Below are 21,598 nucleotides of genomic sequence, written 5' to 3' on the forward strand. Positions count from 1 at the left end.
GTTAAATGATATCTACTGTTTGACAGTGCCACCTTGTCTTTTATTCAATTCTATTTTATTTAGATCACATTTAACAAAAGACTTCGTAGTGAGTAGCAGCTTTACAGGAATCCAGATATTTAGAGCTATAATGAGCAGCTCAGAGGAGACAGTGGAAAGGGAAAACCATCCTGAGATGACGTGTGGATGAAACCTTGAGAGGAATCAGACTGAAAGAGAAACTATCCTCTTCTGGGTGACCGCCCAAAATAAACCACACACAGACAGTACTGAATTTTTAGCTAGACATCAGACAGTCTATGATTATGACAGCAGTTTGTGGATACAAGAGCTAGAGATAACAGGAATTCTGTGAAATGAAGCAGGATTGGGAGACTGGGATCCAGTCTTTCTTTAGGTCAGGCTTATGGTGGGCCAGAGCCTATCCCCGGAGCATTGGGTGTGTGGTAGGAACACACCTTGGATCAGACGCAGGGCACCCTGAATACACATTTCACACACACATTTATACCAAAGACTAATTTCTCTCAACCAAACGACCCACTGGTGTGCTTGAGATATTGAAGAAAACCGTAGAACCCTGAGGAAATGTGAGTGGGTACCATGAGAACAGACATAAATAAATGCTGCTCCTGAGCCCAGGATTGAACCTGGTACCCTGAAACTGAGGCAGATCGCTCACATTTAGTGATAAATTCAGAAGTGCTGAATTTACCATTAGTTCAAGACCCCTTGCTTTATTCCTGAAAATAATCAATATACAGCATAATAATACATTCATAGCCTGTATATTCAGCCCTCAGTATTTTACTTTTCATTATAGTCATCTTCCCCCTTGCACATCTACCGTAAATCTGTTTATCAGTGCCAAGTTATGCTCACCCTTAATGTAATTGGCTGCTAGAGACATTGGAAAGCTCTCTGCCCCAAACCATTTAAAACTCCAAGGCATTCTTTATTCCACGATAGGATCGACAAGTTTCAAAACCAATTAAATGAAGATGAATTTATTGCAGTTTTTATAAAAACTCAGAACCTAATGGCCATGTAATTTTGAACGTTGAATTGATTTGGTTAGAGCCAAGATGCATGTTCTTTCATCAACAAGATAAAAAGAAGAAAGCTAAAAACAAAGTAAAATATTTACACAGGTTCCATACATCTTTTGCAGGTAATTTAGATACAGCAACCTCTTAAAATCTCTCATCTACAGAAATGGTGTGGCTGAGCAGACAGTTGAAGTGAGGGTCATGGTTCGTCATGGCAGCACTTAGCGCGTGATGGTGGAGTTCAGAACTCCAGCCTTGCAGCTGGACTTTGAAGCTTGTGAGAGTTCTCGCTGGAAGAGAGAACCAACATCAGGATTACAAATTCTGCCAGTTCTCATACCACACCTGCATTTACTCTTTAAAAAGTGCATATCACAGGTAAATTCAGGAGCAAGATCAATGTGATTCTATTTTATATTAAACTTTGGTCAAATATCTAACATTCTGCATTTCGCGCAATTTTTTTTACCTTGCGCAAAACCAGTAAAATTCAGTTTAAGTCAAGCCATTGGAGGCGAATTGGTCCGCCTCTGAAAAAACTTGGCATTTGGATTTCCCGGCAAACATTGATTTTCGTGACGTCGCGTGCGGGACGCCTCCCTCTGAATCCTACATCAGCGCTGGTTTGTTTATGAGAAAACGACCTGGTGGTTTGCTGTAAATTTCTTCAGCGTTATCACATAATTATTAAAATGGTTAACAGATGTATCGTAGGAGGCTGTAGCAACACCAATCTTGATGGGATTAGTACTCATCGTTTCCCAAAAGACCGGACAATGAGAGAAATGGGAGCGCTTGGTCTACACAGGCTGTGCACTGAAACCGTACAAAGCTCACACAGCCTGCTGGCGCTTCCGCAGGTGACGTCACGAATCTGGCTCCAGACTCCCTTGGGATTTTTCCAGACGAGTTTTATTTATTTTTTTTCTGCTGTAGACAGATGGCCTTGTGCAAAATTACCCTTCTGGATGAGTGTGTAAAAGGGACATACTTTCATATATTAAAAAAAAAAAAAAAATATTATATATATATATATATATATATATATATATATATATATATATATATATATATATATAAATAATGTGTGCAGAATATGCCCTTTAAGGCTTATTTATGCTCAACATTAAATACGTATGGATACGGACAGAGCCTTCCGCCTGTACGCTGCATTCATTTCATCTGCACTGGTGGAGGTTTTCTGAAAGCTGATTGATAGACAAAATGGAGCACTACCACTGGAAATCATGGTACACTGTAGCCAATAATTCAACCAAAGCTTTTTATTTAAAAAAAAAAAAAATTTTGAAGAGAGGTTGACAGATTTAGTAAGAAATTTTAATTACCCAACACCATCTACAATGCTGCCTCCATTTTTGTGTTTCATAACCGGTATGATTGCAACCTCCTCCACATCACTATGTTTGTCGTCAAACTTGATTCTGAACCCCCCCCCCAAAAAAAAGTGTGAGGTCGTGTCTGATCCAGTTTCTGTCCGTGACACTTTGCCACAGCTGACTAAGCACCCTTTGCATTTTCTCTATGGAAATGCAGTCTAGCTCCGGCTTGTGCTCGCTTTTTAGCATCATTGCAGCATTTATATGCTACACATTGAGGTATACTTATTTAAAAACCTGACAAATTCAGTAAGATATTTGTAAAACCACGATGTAAACGGAGAATATAAAACAGCAGAGTTGCTCCAAGGGACAGTTATATGACATCATCACATACGTCACCACCGCAGGGACCCCAAGTGAATTTTCTTTAAAATGCCGGATTTCTACCACCATTTGGTCTCCGAAAATGAAAGTTTGATTTTTGAACTCTGCGACTACTTTTACTGAAAGGGATCCTCCAGCAGATTTATTTTAAGAAAAAAGGACAACTTCATTTTGTTAAATCAAAGGAATTAGTTAATAGGCTATATATTTTACCCCAACCTTTACAAAATGTGGGTAAATTGTTCATCTCATTATCTCTAGCCGCTTTATCCTTCTACAGGGTCGCAGGCAAGCTGGAGCCTATCCCAGCTGACTACGGGCGAAAGGCGGGGTACACCCTGGACAAGTCGCCAGGTCATCACAGGGCTGACACAGACAACCATTCACACTCACACCTACGGTCAATTTAGAGTCACCAGTTAACCTAACCTGCATGTCTTTGGACTGTGGGGGAAACCGGAGCACCCAGAGGAAACCCACGCGGACACGGGGAGAACATGCAAACTCCACACAGAAAGGCCCTCGCCGGCCACGGGACTCGAACCCGGACCTTCTTGCTGTGAGGTGACAGCGCTAACCACTACACCACCGTGCCACCCCGGGTAAATTGTTGATTATGAAAATTAAACAAAAGGTGTTTATTATAAACACAAAAAACCCAGAAGCACAGCAAAAGTCTTGCCTGCTCAGAAGCAAGCAAAAATTTCATATTGCATTAAGGAACCCCCCCCCCCAAAAAAAAAAAACCCCACAGGAGAAGGCCTCTTTAGGGCGGATGTTAAAATGTGGGCACTACATGCAGTTCATTACTTTTAGAGATATTTGAAAACGAAGTTTTTACAGACAGACGGGCCGCTATGTCTCGCAAAACTGCTACACCGGCGATACAAAAAAAAGTTGATAACGAATAGGAAAATAAATGGATTTTTGGTAAGAAAGCACCAATTTTCTAAAACACAGTGGGAAAATTTAAATCATGAATCAAATTGAATGGTTAATTGCGTGAAGGGTTACACGGCTAGTGGGCAATGACCGTTACATCCTCTGAAACAGACGTATTCATTTTCATACATAAAGGGAGCATATGTTGTACCATTTTTCCCCCTCGAAAGAGACCAAAACGTTGCTTTAAATCCCCCTGACCCGACTGAAATAACATATCGTCTACAAAAAGAAACCAAACCACCATGTCACGAATACGAGTTGGAGAAACAGTCCAAGTGTGCACTAGCTCCCCTAGAACTTCTATCAACATCAGAGTACGCATATCTTCACTTCAGGAGACGCACATTTATTAATTTGGCCTTTCCTGAGAGTCAGAGGTTGCCAATTCTGGTCCTGGAGAACACACTGTTCTACACTTGTGTGTTTGCCCTGCTGGGTGCATGGATGCAAACGGCGCACCTTTTGGTGGATACCGCCTTTTTCACGGCTGTCTGGGGAACTTGTGTGAATCGCGCAGATCCGATGAGTTTTTTTTTTTAGGCGGGGGGGATGCGTTGGCGTGTCTGATTATAATTTCATCAAAGTAAATTCTGTATTAAAATTACTAAATAAGCAAATGCCATTACAGTCCATGAAACATAGGAAGTATGAGAAGAAAACAGTAAATCAGAAAGCTGCGCACGTAAAGCCAATTGGCTGCACGCCATTATCTGCTGCTGGCTGCACGCGCGAGGATTTCCATCAGTCCAACGCAAGTTACGTAATTGGCTTTACGTGCGCAGCTTTCTGATTTACTGTTTTCTTCTCATACTTCCTATGTTTCATGGACTGTAACGGCATTTGCTTATTTAGTAATTTTAATACAGAATTTACTTTGATGAAATTATAATCAGACACTCCAACGCCCCCCCCAAAAAAATACCTCATCGGATCTGCGCGATTCACACAAGTCCCCCAGACAGCCGTGAAAAAGGCGGCATCCGCCAAAAGACGTGCCATTTGCATCCATGTGGGTGTGTAGAACAGGGGTTATTCCAGGACCAGGGTTGGAAACGTGCTATGAGTGTATGTGAAGCAGAGCAGAGGGGTGAGCGTGGACAAACAGTGAGCTTTATGCCATTAGTCTGGCAGAGCAATCAGCACAAAGTCCAGTTAAACAGGAAGTATTAGAGCAGGGAGTAAATACCCTCTAAACACCCTCCCCCCAAAACCACTCTCATGTACATGTGGTCATTAGTCCGGTTAAAAGAGGAACACGAGGGTGGGTGTTAATACAGGCCAGGGAGAAAATCATACAGACCTGGAGATGGCTGTGGATTCAGTGTTGACACAATCCCTCTAGAACAGAATGCAGAGTTAGACAGGACGATAACTGGGCTAGTAAATAGCTGAGAGCAGGGGCAGATCCCTTGGACTAGATCCCTGGACTGCTTATACATGAGGTTTAAATAATTTCTCATCATGAGCACAGGCCCAACCTCAGTCAAATTACCGGTGCTATATCAAGGTTTCTTTTCTAAACTTCTCTGTATAACTGGACTGAGTGCTACGGACAGTAAAAGGACAGAGAAATTACCGCAAACTCTGAGTAGGAGCTGGCGACAGAGTTGATGGAGCAGTTTTGGTATGGGCTGGAAGTCATGGTGCGCAGTGCACCAGGCAGCTGAGAAAGGTTTTCCTTATTCCTCTCCAGGCCGCGAGGGGTTCGAGGACGAGCAGGCGTACGCAAACCTAAGCCAGTCTGGGACAGAACAGGAGGAGATATTAGGAGAAGAGCACATTAGAGTGCCAATTAGCAACAGAAGTTTGGGGGGAGGGTAGTTACAGTTAAATTCAAACTCCTTTATACAGACATATCCATACAAGACATGTTTGAGTGTTCACTTGTTCATATTTGTACCTGTAGACAGATTTTATTTAAAAAAAAAAAAAAAAGACGTCCCTGGGCACTGACATCTTACTCTCACCGAGGTTAAAATAACGTGCTCAGAGTACGTTACACAAGAGAATGAGATGCTTACTTGCCACGTGACTTACCGAAGCTAAGACCATGTGTGCACATGCATTTACTTACTTTATTACACAGTAGCACGAACATATGAAATTGATCTTTGAGTGGAGAATGGATACACCGAATGAGCAAAGCGAAGAAGTGACTTTTCAACATGAAAAGATAAACTATCTTCATGCTACCATGTAATGTTCTATGGACACATCCACAACCCCACAAGTTAAATCAAGAGATTTATTTTGAACCGAATCATTAGTTTTCTTTTTTCAGACACGTAAAAGTTTTTTCCTTTACTCGACATGTTTCAACGGTGCAACTTCCGTCTTCATCAGAGGGTCACCCGGATGTTGGTGTGTGACGTGCTTTTATAATCAGCTGATGTTACGGAGGTGTGACCTCCCTGTCAATATTGACAGGTCGGTCACACCTCCCGCTGTCAGTGTTGCCCCCTCAGGACGGCGCTCCAGGTGTGGGAGAGCATGTATTCCCCCTCATCCCTGTTTACTGTTCTTGGGCTACGCTTTCTGACTTCTATTGACTCCTTAATCCAACGGTGGTATCTGTTGTTCTCTTGTTGTATGATTTGAGCATTGTCCCAGTCCATTATTAGTCTGGCTAACGCAACTTCAAAGCTCTGCGAGCATTTGGTCTGGCAAAGATATTAACCCCAACCGTTTCCCAAAGGCGTGGTTGACCTGCCTCCCTGCAATGCCTCAGTTTGCTACTGGTCGAAGCCAGAAAAGGCTGTGATGAAGCTTAAACCAATCACATAACTCTTTCCTCTGACGTATGTGACGCGACGGAAACTGCTTGAGTAACAGGAAGAAGATAAATACCTCCAGGGCTGCTCTTTGCTCCGTTTTCAATGAGAACTTCCCGTTGAATGCTTTCAATACTGCATCTACTGCTGTGTCAAAGGCTTGCCGCTGCTCCATGTTCGTAATGTTTCTAGTGAATGAAGCGCTTCCGGCATAGATTCTTTAAACAATCTATGGCTTCCAGTCGCAGTTCTACTACGTCACTGCCTTGAACACGCCTCTACCCAGGGCTGTTGGAGATGCTCTAAGTTGATTGGCTCCCGATTTTTCGGGAGCTTGGAAGAGCTGGAGATAGCTTGCCTTGCCAGACTAAAGGCCTCTGCATGCTCTTGCGACAAGGCTTTCACAGATAGCTTTTCGCAGACAGTTGTAATTTATCGTTGAGCGGGGAGTAATAGGCGTGCGTGATATTATTCACTGCCAGAATGCAAGGGGGCGCGAAGTCGCTAGGAGTAGTTGGTGGGTGTGGTTAGTGGAGTGTTTATCCTCCGGTTACTTATAATGACTAGAACTGGAGTCGTATAGATGTCCGTACTTCCTCACTTCCTCGATCAACCGCTCTTCGTGCTGCTCCATCTTCGCTCGTGTTTTTAAAAATGGCGGTCGTGAAAACAAACCAAACCAGGAAAGCAGGGAAGCGGAAGTGCGTGTACAGCGGATGTAGAGTGGACCAATCAGAGCCCTCTTGTCTGCGAGGCTTCTGCGGTGGTCACAATTTTTGGGAGGTGCGCGCAGAGCGTCTGCGAAGGTGGGGGGGCTACGCAGACGCTGTCTGCGACGCCATCTGCGAGGACTGGGTTGTCAGCATAAATTGGCTTTTCGTTCGCAACAGGCCCCCGTGTTGCGTCACACTTAGGATGGGCGGGCCCAGGGTAGTCCATTATATGATTTTCCCTTCTGCAGTGGTCTGTTACTGCTGATTTGAGGTTCTCTTGCATGGCTTTATCTTTTATTGCTCTTGTTTGTCTCTGTTCTGTTTCTTTTTCACATTCCTTTTTATATGTTCTTTTTTTCGTGTACTAAAACTCCTTCCTGTCTCCCCAACGTAGGTTTTATTGCATGACAGGCATGGTATTTCATACATGACATTGCATTTATTGTGTTGGTCGATTTTGTCCTTAGGGTGAACTAGTAGCTGTCGTAGTTTGATGTGTGGTTTCACGGGTGTTTGTATATTGCGTTTTTTCATGGCTCTTTGGATTCGTTCTGTAACTCCTCCGACATACGGTAAAGTCACTACTGCTTTGCTTTCCTGTTTTTGGGTTGTCTGTTTTCTTCCTTTTTTCGTCTGTGTCTTTTGTTTTCACTTGTTATGCGCCTTTGTGTATGGCCCATGGTGGATATTGACACGTGATCAAAGCTTGCCGTATGTGTTGTTCTTCTGTTGCGCGTTCTGTGGGATCGGTTATGATTGCTGCACGTTCGTAGAGTGTTCTGACAACTGACAGTTTGTGTGCGATGGGGTGTTCGGACATCCAGAGCAGATATTGATCAGTGTGTGTCGGTTTTCTGTAGATCAGGGGTCTTCAATCCTATCCGCAAAGGGCCGGTGTAGCTGCAGGCTTTCATTACAGCCAAATTGGAGGCTCACTTGATTGTTGATTGGAGACGAGGGTGAAATGATTTCACTTGTTTAATCAGGTGTAGCTCCTGCTTGGTTGGAATGAAAGCCTGCAGCCACACTGGCCCTTTGCGGATAGGATTGAAGACCCCTGCTGTAGATTGTTATTTTGAGGTCTCCGTCATTTGTGTGGTGAATTTTTATGTCCAAAAACGCTATTGATTTTTCTGTTTCCTCTTCGTGCATGAATTTTATGTTGCCGGTGTGGTCTATGGAATTGAGGTAATCAGTCAATTATTGAGTGCGTCTGACTTTCACTTTCTCCAGGAGGTCATCTACATACCTCCTCCATAATGTGGGCCTGCATTCTTCTGGGGCAGATGTAATAGCCTCTCTTTCAAGGTGTTCCATGAAGAAGCCGCACATTATGGCGGAGAGTGGGTCCCCCATCGCAAACCCGTCCTTCTGCCTGTATATTGTCCCGTGGAACTGGAAGTATGTGGATGTGGCAATGAAATTGAGCAGTTGACTGATGTCTTCTACTGATAACTGTGTGCGTTTCTTGAGAGTCTTATCTGTTTTGAGGTGCTGTTGTACAATTTGCAATGTAGCTTCCACCGGGGTTTTTGTGAATAGGGAGACATCATCATGTGATATTAAAATTTCATCCTTCTCCACTTATTTTACTGAGTTGTTCTGCTAGTTGTTTTGAGTTTTTGCAATGTTGTTCTGTTTGGCCCAGCAGTGGTTTGATTATCTCCTCAAGCGCTTTAGACAGGTTGTAGGTGACTGATCCAATGCGGTCCACAATCGGACGCAACGGTGCTCCTGGTTTATGTATTTTTGGTGTGCCATAGATCCGGGGGGGTTATGCTGGCTGTGGGTATTAAGTTGTTGTGTGCCTGTTTTTCAATTTTGTTGGCGTCCAATAATGTGTTACGCTCATTATGTCTTCTTATTAAATCAAATCATTAGTTTTCTTTTTTCAGACATGTAAAAGTTTTTTCCTTTACCTGACATGTTTCGATGGTATAACTTCCGTCTTCATCAGAGGGTCACCCGGATGTTGGTGTGTGACATCAGCTGATTGTAAAAGCACGCTACGGAGGTGTGACCTCCCTGTCAATATTGACAGGTCGGTCACACCTCCCATCAGAGGGTCACACACCAACATCCGGGTGACCCTCTGATGAAGACGGAAGTTACACCGTCGAAACATGTCAGGTAAAGGAAAAAACTTTTGCATGTCTGAAAAAAGAAAACTAATGATTTGATTTAATAAGAAGACATAATGAACGTAACATATCTATTTATTTTGAACCGGTTCACCATTTTGACAACACGTGTCAAGTCAGCCAGAGGTCACTCAGATCAGCGATGCAGTTCATATGATAAAGGAAAAAAAAAAAAAAAACCCACACAAGAAGAAACGTCATATCTTCAAGTCAATGTGCTTGTTTGTGAAACATTTTCTTTTTTTTATATATATATATATATATATATATATATATATATATATATATATATATATATATATATATATATATATATTTTTTTTTTTTCTTCCCCCAATCGCTTTCCTCATGACCGACATTGAGAAACATGCCACGGTTGCTGTCCAGATGTAGTTCGTATGAAAAGACTACAAGGTGGTGCATTTCCCAGTAAAACAAAACACTTATGTCCATATAGACATAAAATATAACTGAAAAAGTTAATTCTGGCTAAAACAGAAAGGTGTCGGCATTAACTTTTTCAGCAGTTTGTCCTACAGTAGCTCTTCTGTGGGATTGGACCATATGGGCTAACATTCTTTGACACCCATGACCATCACCGGTTCACCAGTTGTCCTTCCTTGGACCACTTTTGGTAGGTACTAACCACTGCATACTGGGAACACCCCACAAGATGCATCATTTTGGGAGATGCTCAGACCCTTATGCTTGCCCATTTTTCCTGCTTCCTTGTGTATGTAGCACCATGTTCTACAGTTCTGAATGTTGGGCACTCTGAAGAGATGACCAAAAATGGCTTGAGCATAATGAAAGAGCCATGGTTTATGGATGTGCAATGTCAAAAGAGGAACACGAATTAGCATGTCTTCTCTTCTGCAGATGCTGAACCTCCGTCGCCTTGACACTGTCCTCAAATGCAATAGTCTCCGTTGGTTTGGACACATCCATCCATCATCTGTAGCTGCTTATCCTGTCCTACAGGGTCGCAGGAGCCTATCCCAGCTGACTATGGGCGAGAGGCAGGGTACAAGTTGCCAGGTTATCACAAGGCTGACACAGACACCCATTCACACCTACGGTCAATTTAGAGCCACCAATTAGCCTAACCTGCATGTCTTTGGATTGAGGGGGAAACCGGAGCGCCCGGAGGAAACCCACGCGGACACAGGGAGAACATGCAAACTCCACACAGAAAGGCCCTTGTCGGCCACTGGGCTCGAACCCAGGACCTTCTTGCTGTGAGGTGACAGTGCTAAACACTACACCACCGTGCTGCCCGGTTTGGACACGTCCAACGCGTTAATTTTTGGATCAACAGATGTACTACCTTGGAAGTTGAAGGAGCGAACAACCGTGGCCGATCTCAAAAAAAGCTGGAAAGAATCTGTCCGTGCTGACTTGAAGCTATGGAATATCGCAGAGGAGGCAACTCAAGACCATGCTGAATGGAGAGCTCTGCTGAAGACTGCTAGTCATACACATCTGACGTGTCAACTGACTCAAAACGGAGAGTGAGTGAGTGATATTGGAATCTGTCTGCTGCAGTTCCTCAGTGGAAGGAATTTCACAAAATCCGGCATGTGTCCAAATGTGTGGAAGTGATGCAAGGACTCAATTTTCTATTTCAAGTTTGAACCTTTAGATCACAAAATAATGGCCATAGGCAGTCATGGAAATGCCTTCAAATTTGATTGACCCAACTTTGAATCAGATATTTGGATCAAAATTCTTAGTACAAATGCGTGTCAGCATTGTCTGCAGATGATGTATACCAAGTTTCATGAGAATAGGAAGAACATCCTCCAAGGAGTTAATTTTACTTTCACTTGTCTGAAAAAAGGTAGGAAATTTGCAGAACAGAAATGGGCAAGAATGTGCACGAGATTAGGATGTTTCTGAGGAATCTGCGAGGGGGGATTTGTTCTAACCCACAGGGACCCGAGATATGATCAAAAACAAGATGCACTTACACTGTTCCCTAGGATCATGGGGAGACGATTACAATTTGAGATCTCTCCTCGCTCAGGAATCAAGCTTTGTGCATGTACACCTTAGTTTTTGCTACTCTGATAATTTTATGAAAGAAAATCCTTCCAAAAAAAGCAATAGGGTTCCAGCAGCTGCATTGCTTGGACCCTTATCAGTTTCAGGGGTGTGGCCAAGTGACGTGTGGCTCACCTTGTTGGCAGAGAGAGGCGGTCTCATGAGTGAAGACTGGCAGATGGAGCGCAAGGTGGTGTTGGGTGTAGAGCTCACGAGACTGGAGGCAGAATTCAGCTAAGAGGCAGAATGCAGAGAGAAGAGAACTCAGTGATATGGAAATGAAAAGGCTGAGGTTTGTTGGATTGAAAACATGAGTTCCTGCATGAGCGCACACATGGAGCATTACCCTGCGTGATTTTCCAGGTGTGGGTGTACCACCTAGTCTTCTCTTGGTGGGCGTTTTGAGTACTGTACCATAGAGCATGTCCTCCTCTGTCTGCTTGCTCTTTTTCATTTGCTGAAAACAGATCCAAAAAAAACAGACTGACTACATTTTCCTTGAGGTAGAAGCTTCGAAATAAACCAAAATGATCATATTCACCATGCCGAGCTAAAAACATTGCTTCATTTTCTTTACATACTATTATGCATGCTTTTAAGCTGATGGACACGCAGTGCTTCTCTCCGCTACTCGGTCATTCATTCAGGACAAAATCTCAGAAGCTGTTTTGACAAACCATAAACCAGGCCTTCTAATAAGTCATTACACCTATTTTTGGCATGCAGATCTGCCATGCCAAGAGGAATAATGCAATGACCTGACTGGAAACAGTTATATGTTTGTTTTAAAAAAAAAAAAGAAAAAAAAAAAAAAAAAAAAAAAACACACTAAAACGATAAATATGTTTCCACATGGCTGACATTTTCCACTGTTGCTCTCCTGCTGCACAAACTGTTCAGATACAGATGAAGGCACCAGCAGAGATTACTGTAAAATGGAGAAAAGGCTTCTAGACGGCATTCAGTGTTACTTATGCACCCGACAATTATTTTAGAGTCATATGTTGAGTCAGCCATTTTTAGTTTTTTTTTTTTTTTGGGGGGGGGGGGGGGGGGGGGGTATAAAGACAACATTTTTGGGTGATAAATTGTGCTAGTGTATGCAAATACAAAAGCTCACATGCAAAATGAATACAAGAAGGTTGGCAGATCTACACATAGCTGACTAACAAGACTGAATAGCCCCCCAAGCATAACTACGTCATCACTTGTTCAGCGCAATGCATTGTGGGGGATAGCCGGGGTCGGTAGTTGAGCGATGTGACTGACGTCAGATTAATTTTGAGAGGAGCGATTTTGCCGTGTTCGGTCGTGGAGGACAATGATATTGGTGATTTAAAAGAAGTGAATAACACGTCGAGGGTTTACAGCAGGGGGAAGGGGAGAGAAAAAAAAAATATCGCAATCCAAATCAAGTTTGATGAGAAGGTAAGAGTCTAGATTGAGTCTACCACACTGTACATCATCAAATCTCAGACTGTCTTGTTTCTGAGGACGTATATTAGATCACGAAGCAATCTTAGACTTAAGGTCTAAATTTGTTTTAAATCTTCAGTTATTCCTTACCATTTTCTAAGAAACTTTGTTCTAATGAACAAAGCTCATTAGAATACGCAACTGCTGACTTAAGTCTAAGATTGCTTCGTGATCCCAGGCCCAGATGAACAGCATCAAAACCTTTATAAATGAGGGATTAGTTAAATAAAACTGATCAGGAAACCTTGCACAAAAAAAAAAAATTTGGAAACCCGCTGATCTATGTCATGCTCAGTATAAATGTATTTTCTTCAATAAATGCTGCTAGGTGAGGTACACTGAACATTATACATACCCGAAAGAGAACCCTTTGTGGTTTGAGAGTTTTATCGGGCCGACAGACTCGTTCAGCTGCCGAGTGTTTCGGTACGTTGAGAGGCAAAGGCCGAAGAACGCATCTTCATTTTCCAGGCTTTGGAATATCGCTAGTTTCAGATGAACAGTGTCCATCATCATCATCATCATCTATAACCGAAGGCCATTCCACAGACCATGGAAATATTGCTGGGTCACAGTTTAAGTCTGTCTTTTTCCCCCACCAGAAAAATTGTAAGCTACAAACACTTGTCCATTTCAATTCAGTTTGAAGGTTTTCATTGTGGATTAAACTTATTAATTTCTTTCTTCTCGAATGGCAGCTGATAAAAACTCAAATGAGGCGTTTTCTTTGTTGTGGAGGCACAGTAAGGCACACAGCAATTCACTTTAGGCATGGTTAAAACCGGTTAGACAGAACAATGCAGTGTTTAACAAAGGTGAAAGTAAACAATACGGCAGCACTGACCCCAGGTATCACTCATAAGGCATTGCGGTAAACAACGACATAGGTTATGGATTAGGGTTATTAGCCCAATGCCTCAGAATGAACACACACCAACAACCCAACTCACTCCATAATGATTAGGGATAAATACATAATGCAGCAATAATTTAAAATATATAGATTTAAAAATAAGTTTCAGGCTGTGCAATCTTTGTTATTCCTAGCTGTAATTGCTAGGATTAGACCTCAGAAGGCACAATAACAGTGGGAATACATGTGACTTCACCCTAGGCAGAAGTAACCCAGCTCTAAGACAACGAGAAAACACCAATGTAAAATGGGAAAGAGCTTTTGTATCATTGAATGTACAGATAGGTTTAACAAGAAATCTGAGTCCTCTTTTTACAGACTGGTGAAAGCTAAAGAAAAGGGAAGCAAACAGAGGTAGTACAAAATGTTCATAAAAAGTTTCAGGAAAAGGCCTATTAACATTTTTAATAAAAGGAATATTTTAGTTAAATGGGCCATTATATTTTACTCCAACCTTGACAAATGTAGGCAAGTTATTAAGAAAAAAGTTTTTAAATTTAGCAAAAGGAAGACAATTTGATTAAAAAAAAAAAAAACCTACACACCAGGAAAAATGTTGCTTTTTTTAGTAACATTTTCTTTATTTTCAAAAATATATCTTTGGGGTTGGGGTGTGTGTAACTGAATCCAGTACTGTGAGTTGACAGAATCATGAACTGGCTGAATCATTACTTTTAGCAGGCATGTAATTTTAGGCCTTTTTTCAGATCAACATTCCTCACACTACATCCTCACTTTGGACGCTCTCACCCTTCCCATGCAGAAATCATGAACATTTTTTTCATAGCCAGTAAATTACCCGCTCAAGTTTCTCCTTCTCTTTCTCCAGTTGGTGAAGGTTCCACTGCTCCTCCACGTACTGCATGAAATGCTGCCCGTTGACCCGGAACTCTGAGCCGTGCTCCACCTCCCACTGTTCAATCTGGACCTTCAGACTTTTCTCCAGCTGCAAACATTATGCTTCATCAAATACTGCAAATGTAAAACATTAAAGTGTGTGAGAGCACATGCAGGCATAAAGGAAACAGAGCAGTGGGTCAGGAGCTGACCTTGGGCAGACTCTTCTGAAGCTCTGCTCTTTGCTTCTCCTCCCGTAGCAGGTTGCCTCCTCTGTTGTGAAAGCGGGCTGGATCTGTGGCCTTTTTCTGAATGGGGGAAATAAATAAAAATATTAGCTTTTCACATTATACTGACTGATAAATGGTGAGGGACAGACACAGAGGAACAAATGCTCAGAGTCCTACATTTTACCTCCAGTTCCTGGTAGTGTGTCCAATTCCTCTGCCAGTTAGTCACCCCATTATAAAGCTCTCTATGCTGCTCATATTGCTGCTTTAGCTTCTGCTTTTCTTGTTCATGCATAGTCAGAAGCTCCTCAGTAAAATTATCTAAAAGAGGAAGAAAAAAAAAAAAGTCTAGTGTCAACATCAAGATCTACAAAAATGCAACAACTTAAAATTAGCAACACGTGTAAACATCCAACAAATTTAAACAGGGTCCAAGTGTGGCAGGACTGCCTTTCAGTAGATCACTTCTTTCCACTGTTCCCATTAGGGGTCACCACAGTGGATCATCATCCACATATTCGAGTCGGCATAGATTTTTACACCTTCCGGACACAACCCTCTCCAATCTATCCAGGTTTAGGACTGGCACCAGGTATGCACAACACCAGCAGCTGGGTATTTTTACATAATCTGCAAGTCGTTGAACTGTGGGAGGAAACCCACACAAACGGAGAGAACATGCAAACTACACCCAGAAAGGCCCCCCCATCAGCCATGAGATTCAAACTCCGAACCTTCCTGCTGTGATGCAACAGTGCTAATCACTGCACCACCTTTCAGCATATCTAAAGCAGAATTTCTAAAATCATGTCTAAGGGTTTGATGGCGCTGCTGAAACTATTACACTAGGCACCAATAAACTAGAATTGCTGCTCTGGAGGCGTGCCTCACCTTCAAGGTGTTCCTGATGCATCATGTTAACAAAAACTCTGTCACAATTATCTTGACCTTTGACCACCATAATCTAAAAATCACCTTTAGTCACTCTTCAGACAGGACTGCTCTCCCATTCATAACTCAAACCAAATATACAAGTTTGCAGATGACCGCTGTGGTGGGGTTGATAACCAACAGCGATGAGGCAGCCTACAGAGAGGAAGTTCAGGCCCTCACATCTTGGTGTCAGAACAATGACTTGCTCCTCAACACCAACAAAACAAAAAGAGCTTGTCATTGAGTTCAGAAAACGACCAGTTAAAACAAATGTCAGCCTGGTGATCTCCGGAAAGGAGGTGGAACAGGTGGGGAGCTTCAAGTACCTCGGTGTTCACCTCTCAGAGGACCGGACACCAGAGAGGAGGTGAAGGCCCAGCACAGACACTTCTTCCTGCGATCCCTGAGGAAAACCGGGCTCTCACAGAAGCTCCTCACCAACTTCTACCAGTGCACCATACAAAGTGTTCTGAGCCATGGATGCATAGTGTCGTTCTCCAGCTGCACCTCAGAGGAGAGGAAAGATCTGCAGCGGATCATCAGGGCTACATCTAAAATCACTGGTACCCCTCTCCAATCCCTGGAACAGATTTACTCTGCCAGGTTGAGAAACAGAGCCACAAAGATTAGGACTGACTGTACTCACCCCGGACAATGTCTCTGACACCCTTCCCTCTGGCAGGCTTAGGGTCATAAAAGGTCACAGACAGCAAGATACCAAAATAGCTTCTTTCCCAGGGCTGTAAAAGCTCTGCTGGAGGCCTGATCCAGACTTGGACTCGCACTCTACACCTTACTGTGTTTGGTTACATTGTATAATTACATACTGCAATTTATACTGCTGCTTATATGCCAATATGCTGCTTTTAAAAGGTTACGTACATTTATTTTATTGACATGCTGCTGTGATCCGAGTCCTCAAACAGTGTTTCGTTGTATAGTAATGTGCAATGACAAAGAATCTATGCGAGTCCAACTGAACAGCCACTCGAGATCTCAGTCACAAGAACAGGGCAGACAGGAGTACACAGTACGGTCAACCTGAAAACATAATACCTTCGGCCACAACTGTCACCAGCACGGAGACATATCATGTCATTTCCAACACTGAGTGATGTCACAAGTCCTGTGTGCATGCATGCATTCTTTTCAGCAAAAAGTCAGTCCCATAATTTGTTCCAGGGAGGAGAGTTGGATAGAACACCACAGTGGACCAGACAGACAGTCATTTACGAGGCTGAGGAAAATCTTCGAGTACTGTAGCAATTTTAAAACCAGACTATCGAGATTGTGCTGCCATGCCAGGCAGTCCGATCACAGTCTCGGAAGAGTTTATACAGAGGCATTATGATAATCGAAAGCTGGTATACCAGAGTGATGTGCAGTAAAGGCTTGTCTCTGGTCCAGGCTGTAAAAGCATTTCTCCCAGAGAATTTCTATTTCTGCTCTGAGTGACTCAATTACAGTCTGGATGTTGTTCATCTTCAGCTCCTCCAGGCGCTCCACCTCAACACGCAGCTGGAGGAGGAAAAGGATACAGGTAAGACAGAAAAGCATGCATTTCACATGATGAATCAAAGGGAGTGTGTATACAGCACAGGAATGCAAGGAGTACACTACACACGTGCATATTCTACAACAGAGGATCACAGTACTCCAATTTATTCGCTGGTTTAGAACCTACACCTACAATCTAACTGTACTGGGTGGCCATTTTATCAAAACGCTCACATACAGGTGTTGAAAAGGTGTACGATTTTTGTCTCTGCGTCATACAACCTCGCAAGACTAGTTTGTATGGATGAAATGGCGGTATGTGAAACTCACAGCATCAATGTTCCTCTTTTTGCTGCACTGCATGTGTTCAGTAAGAGTTTCTCTCTCTTCCTGGGGGATCGCCAATCTCTCCCACAGCTCCACTATACGGCCACGGTAGGACAGACACACCGCCTCAATCTCTCCCTTCCGATTCTCCAACTAAAAATATAAAACAGGGCTCAGCTCCAGTTTAAGTACAGAGAACCAACCCCCCCCCCCCCAAATCCTTGTGAGGACCTTCCATTGACAAATGCTGTGCCTGTACTTAAATCCAACCTTAACCTCAATAATGAAAAAATAAAAACAGCCAAAAAATTGTTAAACACAAAAACTTCCTTGTGGGGACATTTGGTCCTTGGAGGAGAAAGAGACAGAGACACAACTCAAAAGCAGAGGAGATTCACCTGTTTGTTTTGTCTTGTGTATTAATCAGATATACTGATAAAAGAGGTCTGGGAGACAGGTTCATAAACAGAAGTAGTGAGTGGTTTTAATAAAGCAAAGGAGGAGAGAAAGTTTGTATGCTTTTACCTGGCTCAGTAGTACTTTCAGGGCAGTGATGTTTTCTATCGAAAGGCAGAACTCCTCCTCCTCCTCACACACCACATCTCTCTCAAAGCTAGTTTCCGGCATCTGCTCAAGATCTTCCATAAACGCAATGATCTGACGCTTGATGGACACGAACTCAGCATAACGGCGCTCCTAAATAAACAATTTAATGAGTCAACACCCTCAAAATGATTAACCTTCAATTTTTTGGGGGGGTTGGGGGGCACTTTCATTTCCTTAATAACCAACAGCATTTATCCACATTTGCAAAGGCTGAAGTAAAATAGAAGGAAAAAAAAAAAACCCAGGCCTTTAACATTATGAAGATTCTATTCGTACTACCTCCATTTGCTTCTCTTTACCGTAGCTTTTGGCAGTCAAGAGAGCGCCGATTTCTCATTAAGTCCATTGTACAGTCAATTGCACAACAGCTCTTTCATTTGAATCTGTGTTTTTGCAGCATGAGGGCCATGTTACTTCCTCCTACGGTGAAGTCATGTGCATTCCTCCGCTGTCTAAACAGCTCAATTAAAGCTAAGAAAAAAATAAGATTATGCAACCTCAAGTAATTTGGGTTCATTTTTTTTTTAAATTTCATCGATTCAAATCGTCAACTTTGTATCGAGATTCATTACCACGATATTGTTACATGCCTATTGAGCACATTAAAATGGTAATTTAAACCTCACACAACACACCCCTACCTCACAGCTGTACTTATTCCCCATTCTACTACGTAAACCTACATACATATGAGGTTTAAGTGCACGGATACAGATGATCTGTTGCTACGTGCCACCCTCTCGACCCCATCTATGAGTGAAAATGACCATCACAGAGCCGATATTATTTGGGACGCTGATGTTTCTTGGCACAGCATTACATTACATTACAGCATTTAGCAGACGCTCTTATCCAGAGCAGCCCAGGGAGCAGTTGGGGATTAGATGCCTGGCTAAAGGACACTTCAGCCATCCCTACTGGTCTAGGGAATCAAACGGGTGACCTTTTGGCCCAAAAGCTGCTTCTCTAACCATTAGGCCATGGCTTCCTCAAGAGTAAAAAAGTGGTAGAAGCATGATAGTGTGTGGAGTGCATCAGTTATAGCCATTTTGTTGTGAGTGCAGTTGAAAGACAGTTCAAACATACGCCATTCAAGAGCAGTTCTTAGTAACAATAATTGAAATGTTGAGCGTTACCTTCTCCTGGTTGCGGCTGGCAATGTGCTGATGGTAGTTTTGCAGCTGCTCTGTGGAGGGAACACTATCAGGATCGATGGAGTGCGGGTTATCACACAGGATATCGCACAGTTCACGGTCCTGCTGGATCAGACTCTTCAGCTCACTCACGCGTTGGTTCTTCTGCTTCAGCATCACCTTCAGTCGTGTGCGAATCTCCTTCTCCAGCTGCAGCATACTCAGGCCATCATCCTCCTGACAATTACACATCAGCAGTAACACAGCACAGGATGAACACACAGAAGGTGCACTATGGACCGTAACGTACTGCGAGTACAGAGAACAAGTCATTCAAGAGGTCATTATTATTGAAATTACCTCAAACGGAGGGAGTTGAAGCTCGTCACACAAACTACCCAACTCTTTTCGACAGGACTCGATACTATTCAGCAACCTCTTTTTCAGCCCCTCCTCCTCTGCTATCATCATGTCCAGAAGATTCTAGATCAAAATGCATGTATTTAAAAAAAAAAACCCCACCAGTAATACCGAGTCATGGTACGTATAGAGAGCGTGCACATGACGTCACGTGATATTTGTTTATCTGCCATTTTGGACGGCATGGCCGTGCATAGAACTTAGACGAACCCGTTCTAATTATCAAGTGTGTGGGAGTAGATCTTTCGAGAATGGTTATATCTTGTTCAGCATTTGGTTGTACCAATAGACAGAGCCAAAAGGAGGGCCTGTCATTTTATAGATTCCCCGCAGACGAGGAGAGACGCGCAAAATAGGTGTCCGCTGTGCCAAGAGAAAACTGGTACCCCAGTTCTACCAGCCGAATTTGTAGTGAACACTTCATATCAGGTGGGTGTCTTAATAAAATATGTATACAAATGCATAACTTGTTTATAAAGTTCTTCCTATCAGATTGTGTAAAGTACTGAAAAAGAATATGTATGTTATTTTAGACACATAGAGGTGCAAGAAAATATATTTTTTTATTTGTTTGAATATAGAAGCTGGACATATCTGTGACCCCTATACATTTATATCTGATATTGAATAATAATTCTGCACAGATAAAGATGGCGGTGATTTGTGATTTTTTTTTTCCCCCCCCAGACAAAAACATACATATTTACAACCCTGTCATTATCTGGAACTGAGTTTAGATTTCGAACGTTCTTACGATAAAACGTCCTGCATAGTCTCTATGATAAACGTCTTAATGCCACTTACCCGTGAGGTTATCAAGTAGACATTCTTCTTTGGAACCTTCCAGAGGTATAGTTGGGATACCCATCCCGCAACAAAATATTTATAAGCTTCCAGGCTCTTGTAGGCTTTGAGGGCTTTGCCAGTGTAACACGATTCACGATTAACAAGAAAATTGTAAATGTCGTGGTAGGCCAGATCGGGCAAATCGCCGGCACCGCAGCTCCGAATTTCCCTGAACAAGGATTGCGGCAAGTTGTACGGATCTGCAATCCCCAACCTGGAACACTTTTCCACGTAACGCTGCCTCACGTCACCTTCAAGATGCTGAACAAACTTGGACAAGTTATCGCGCGATGTAGATGGGGTATTTTCCGAATTTTCTTGGGGATTACTCCCTGGATCCATTACGCTCGCGCAAGGTAAGCAATCCTGAAGCCGTCCAATATGGCGGAGTAAACACGGACGGGTCACGTGACTGCACATCCTCTATACTGCATCCAATCAGCAACAATTTTTTGCCCCACCAATCATGTTTCAATGACAAAATAGCTTTTTTAAAAAAAAAAAAAAAAAACCCTCCATGTGACCCATCTAAACCCGCTTCCCATCTACAGTATCCAATTCCAACAGTTCATTTTCCCCTCTGTGCGCGCGCATCAGGCATAGGTACACTTGAACGAAGTGATTGACAGCCTTGGCGATGCACTGGATGTTTGTATTGGGAGAAGGTGGTGGGCCGATGAGATTAGTTGGTGCACCTGACTGACACTTTCCTCTGCTGTGCACACCAACTCCAAATTTAACAAAATGGTGAAGGATTTTTGACTTTCTTTAGAACAGAAGGCAATGGAGCCACGCTGTGCATTTTTATTTTAAGCATCATTGGTTTAACCCCACACACAGTCTTGAAGACTTCCAGAAGATTTAAAACACTCCAGATTTACCCGAGTGTTAAAGCTCTGGCACAGGAGACTTTGTCCATAAATGTTAACCATACACACTTTCTAAAAACATCTGTTCATGTTGAGCATATGCCATACAAGTTCCCATGTTTAGT

At 42.7% G+C, this 21,598-nt stretch overlaps 1 protein-coding gene across 2 annotated transcripts in view; it reads right to left on the reverse strand.

Annotated features, from left to right (window-relative positions):
- Positions 1–991: 991 nt before the first annotated feature.
- The window catches only part of prc1a (protein regulator of cytokinesis 1a), a 36,061-nt gene continuing 15,454 nt past the window's right edge, over positions 992–21,598 (reverse strand). The window contains exons 3-15 of one of the 2 annotated variants that reach the window (XM_060914370.1): positions 19,699–19,821; positions 19,342–19,575; positions 18,125–18,295; positions 17,603–17,752; positions 17,146–17,293; positions 15,027–15,163; positions 14,825–14,920; positions 14,575–14,721; positions 11,733–11,843; positions 11,522–11,620; positions 5,295–5,459; positions 5,019–5,056; positions 992–1,339 (exon numbers count right to left, since the gene is read on the reverse strand). In XM_060914370.1, the coding sequence (XP_060770353.1) occupies positions 1,291–1,339; positions 5,019–5,056; positions 5,295–5,459; positions 11,522–11,620; positions 11,733–11,843; positions 14,575–14,721; positions 14,825–14,920; positions 15,027–15,163; positions 17,146–17,293; positions 17,603–17,752; positions 18,125–18,295; positions 19,342–19,575; positions 19,699–19,821 (1,668 nt within the window). In that variant the 3' untranslated portion in view covers positions 992–1,290. The remainder of the gene's footprint in view (positions 1,340–5,018; positions 5,057–5,294; positions 5,460–11,521; positions 11,621–11,732; positions 11,844–14,574; positions 14,722–14,824; positions 14,921–15,026; positions 15,164–17,145; positions 17,294–17,602; positions 17,753–18,124; positions 18,296–19,341; positions 19,576–19,698; positions 19,822–21,598) is intronic. The other variant, XM_060914371.1, reaches the window with a different exon arrangement.

The sequence above is a fragment of the Neoarius graeffei genome, chromosome 2, assembly GCF_027579695.1.
Source record: "Neoarius graeffei isolate fNeoGra1 chromosome 2, fNeoGra1.pri, whole genome shotgun sequence".
Classification (NCBI taxonomy): domain Eukaryota; kingdom Metazoa; phylum Chordata; class Actinopteri; order Siluriformes; family Ariidae; genus Neoarius; species Neoarius graeffei.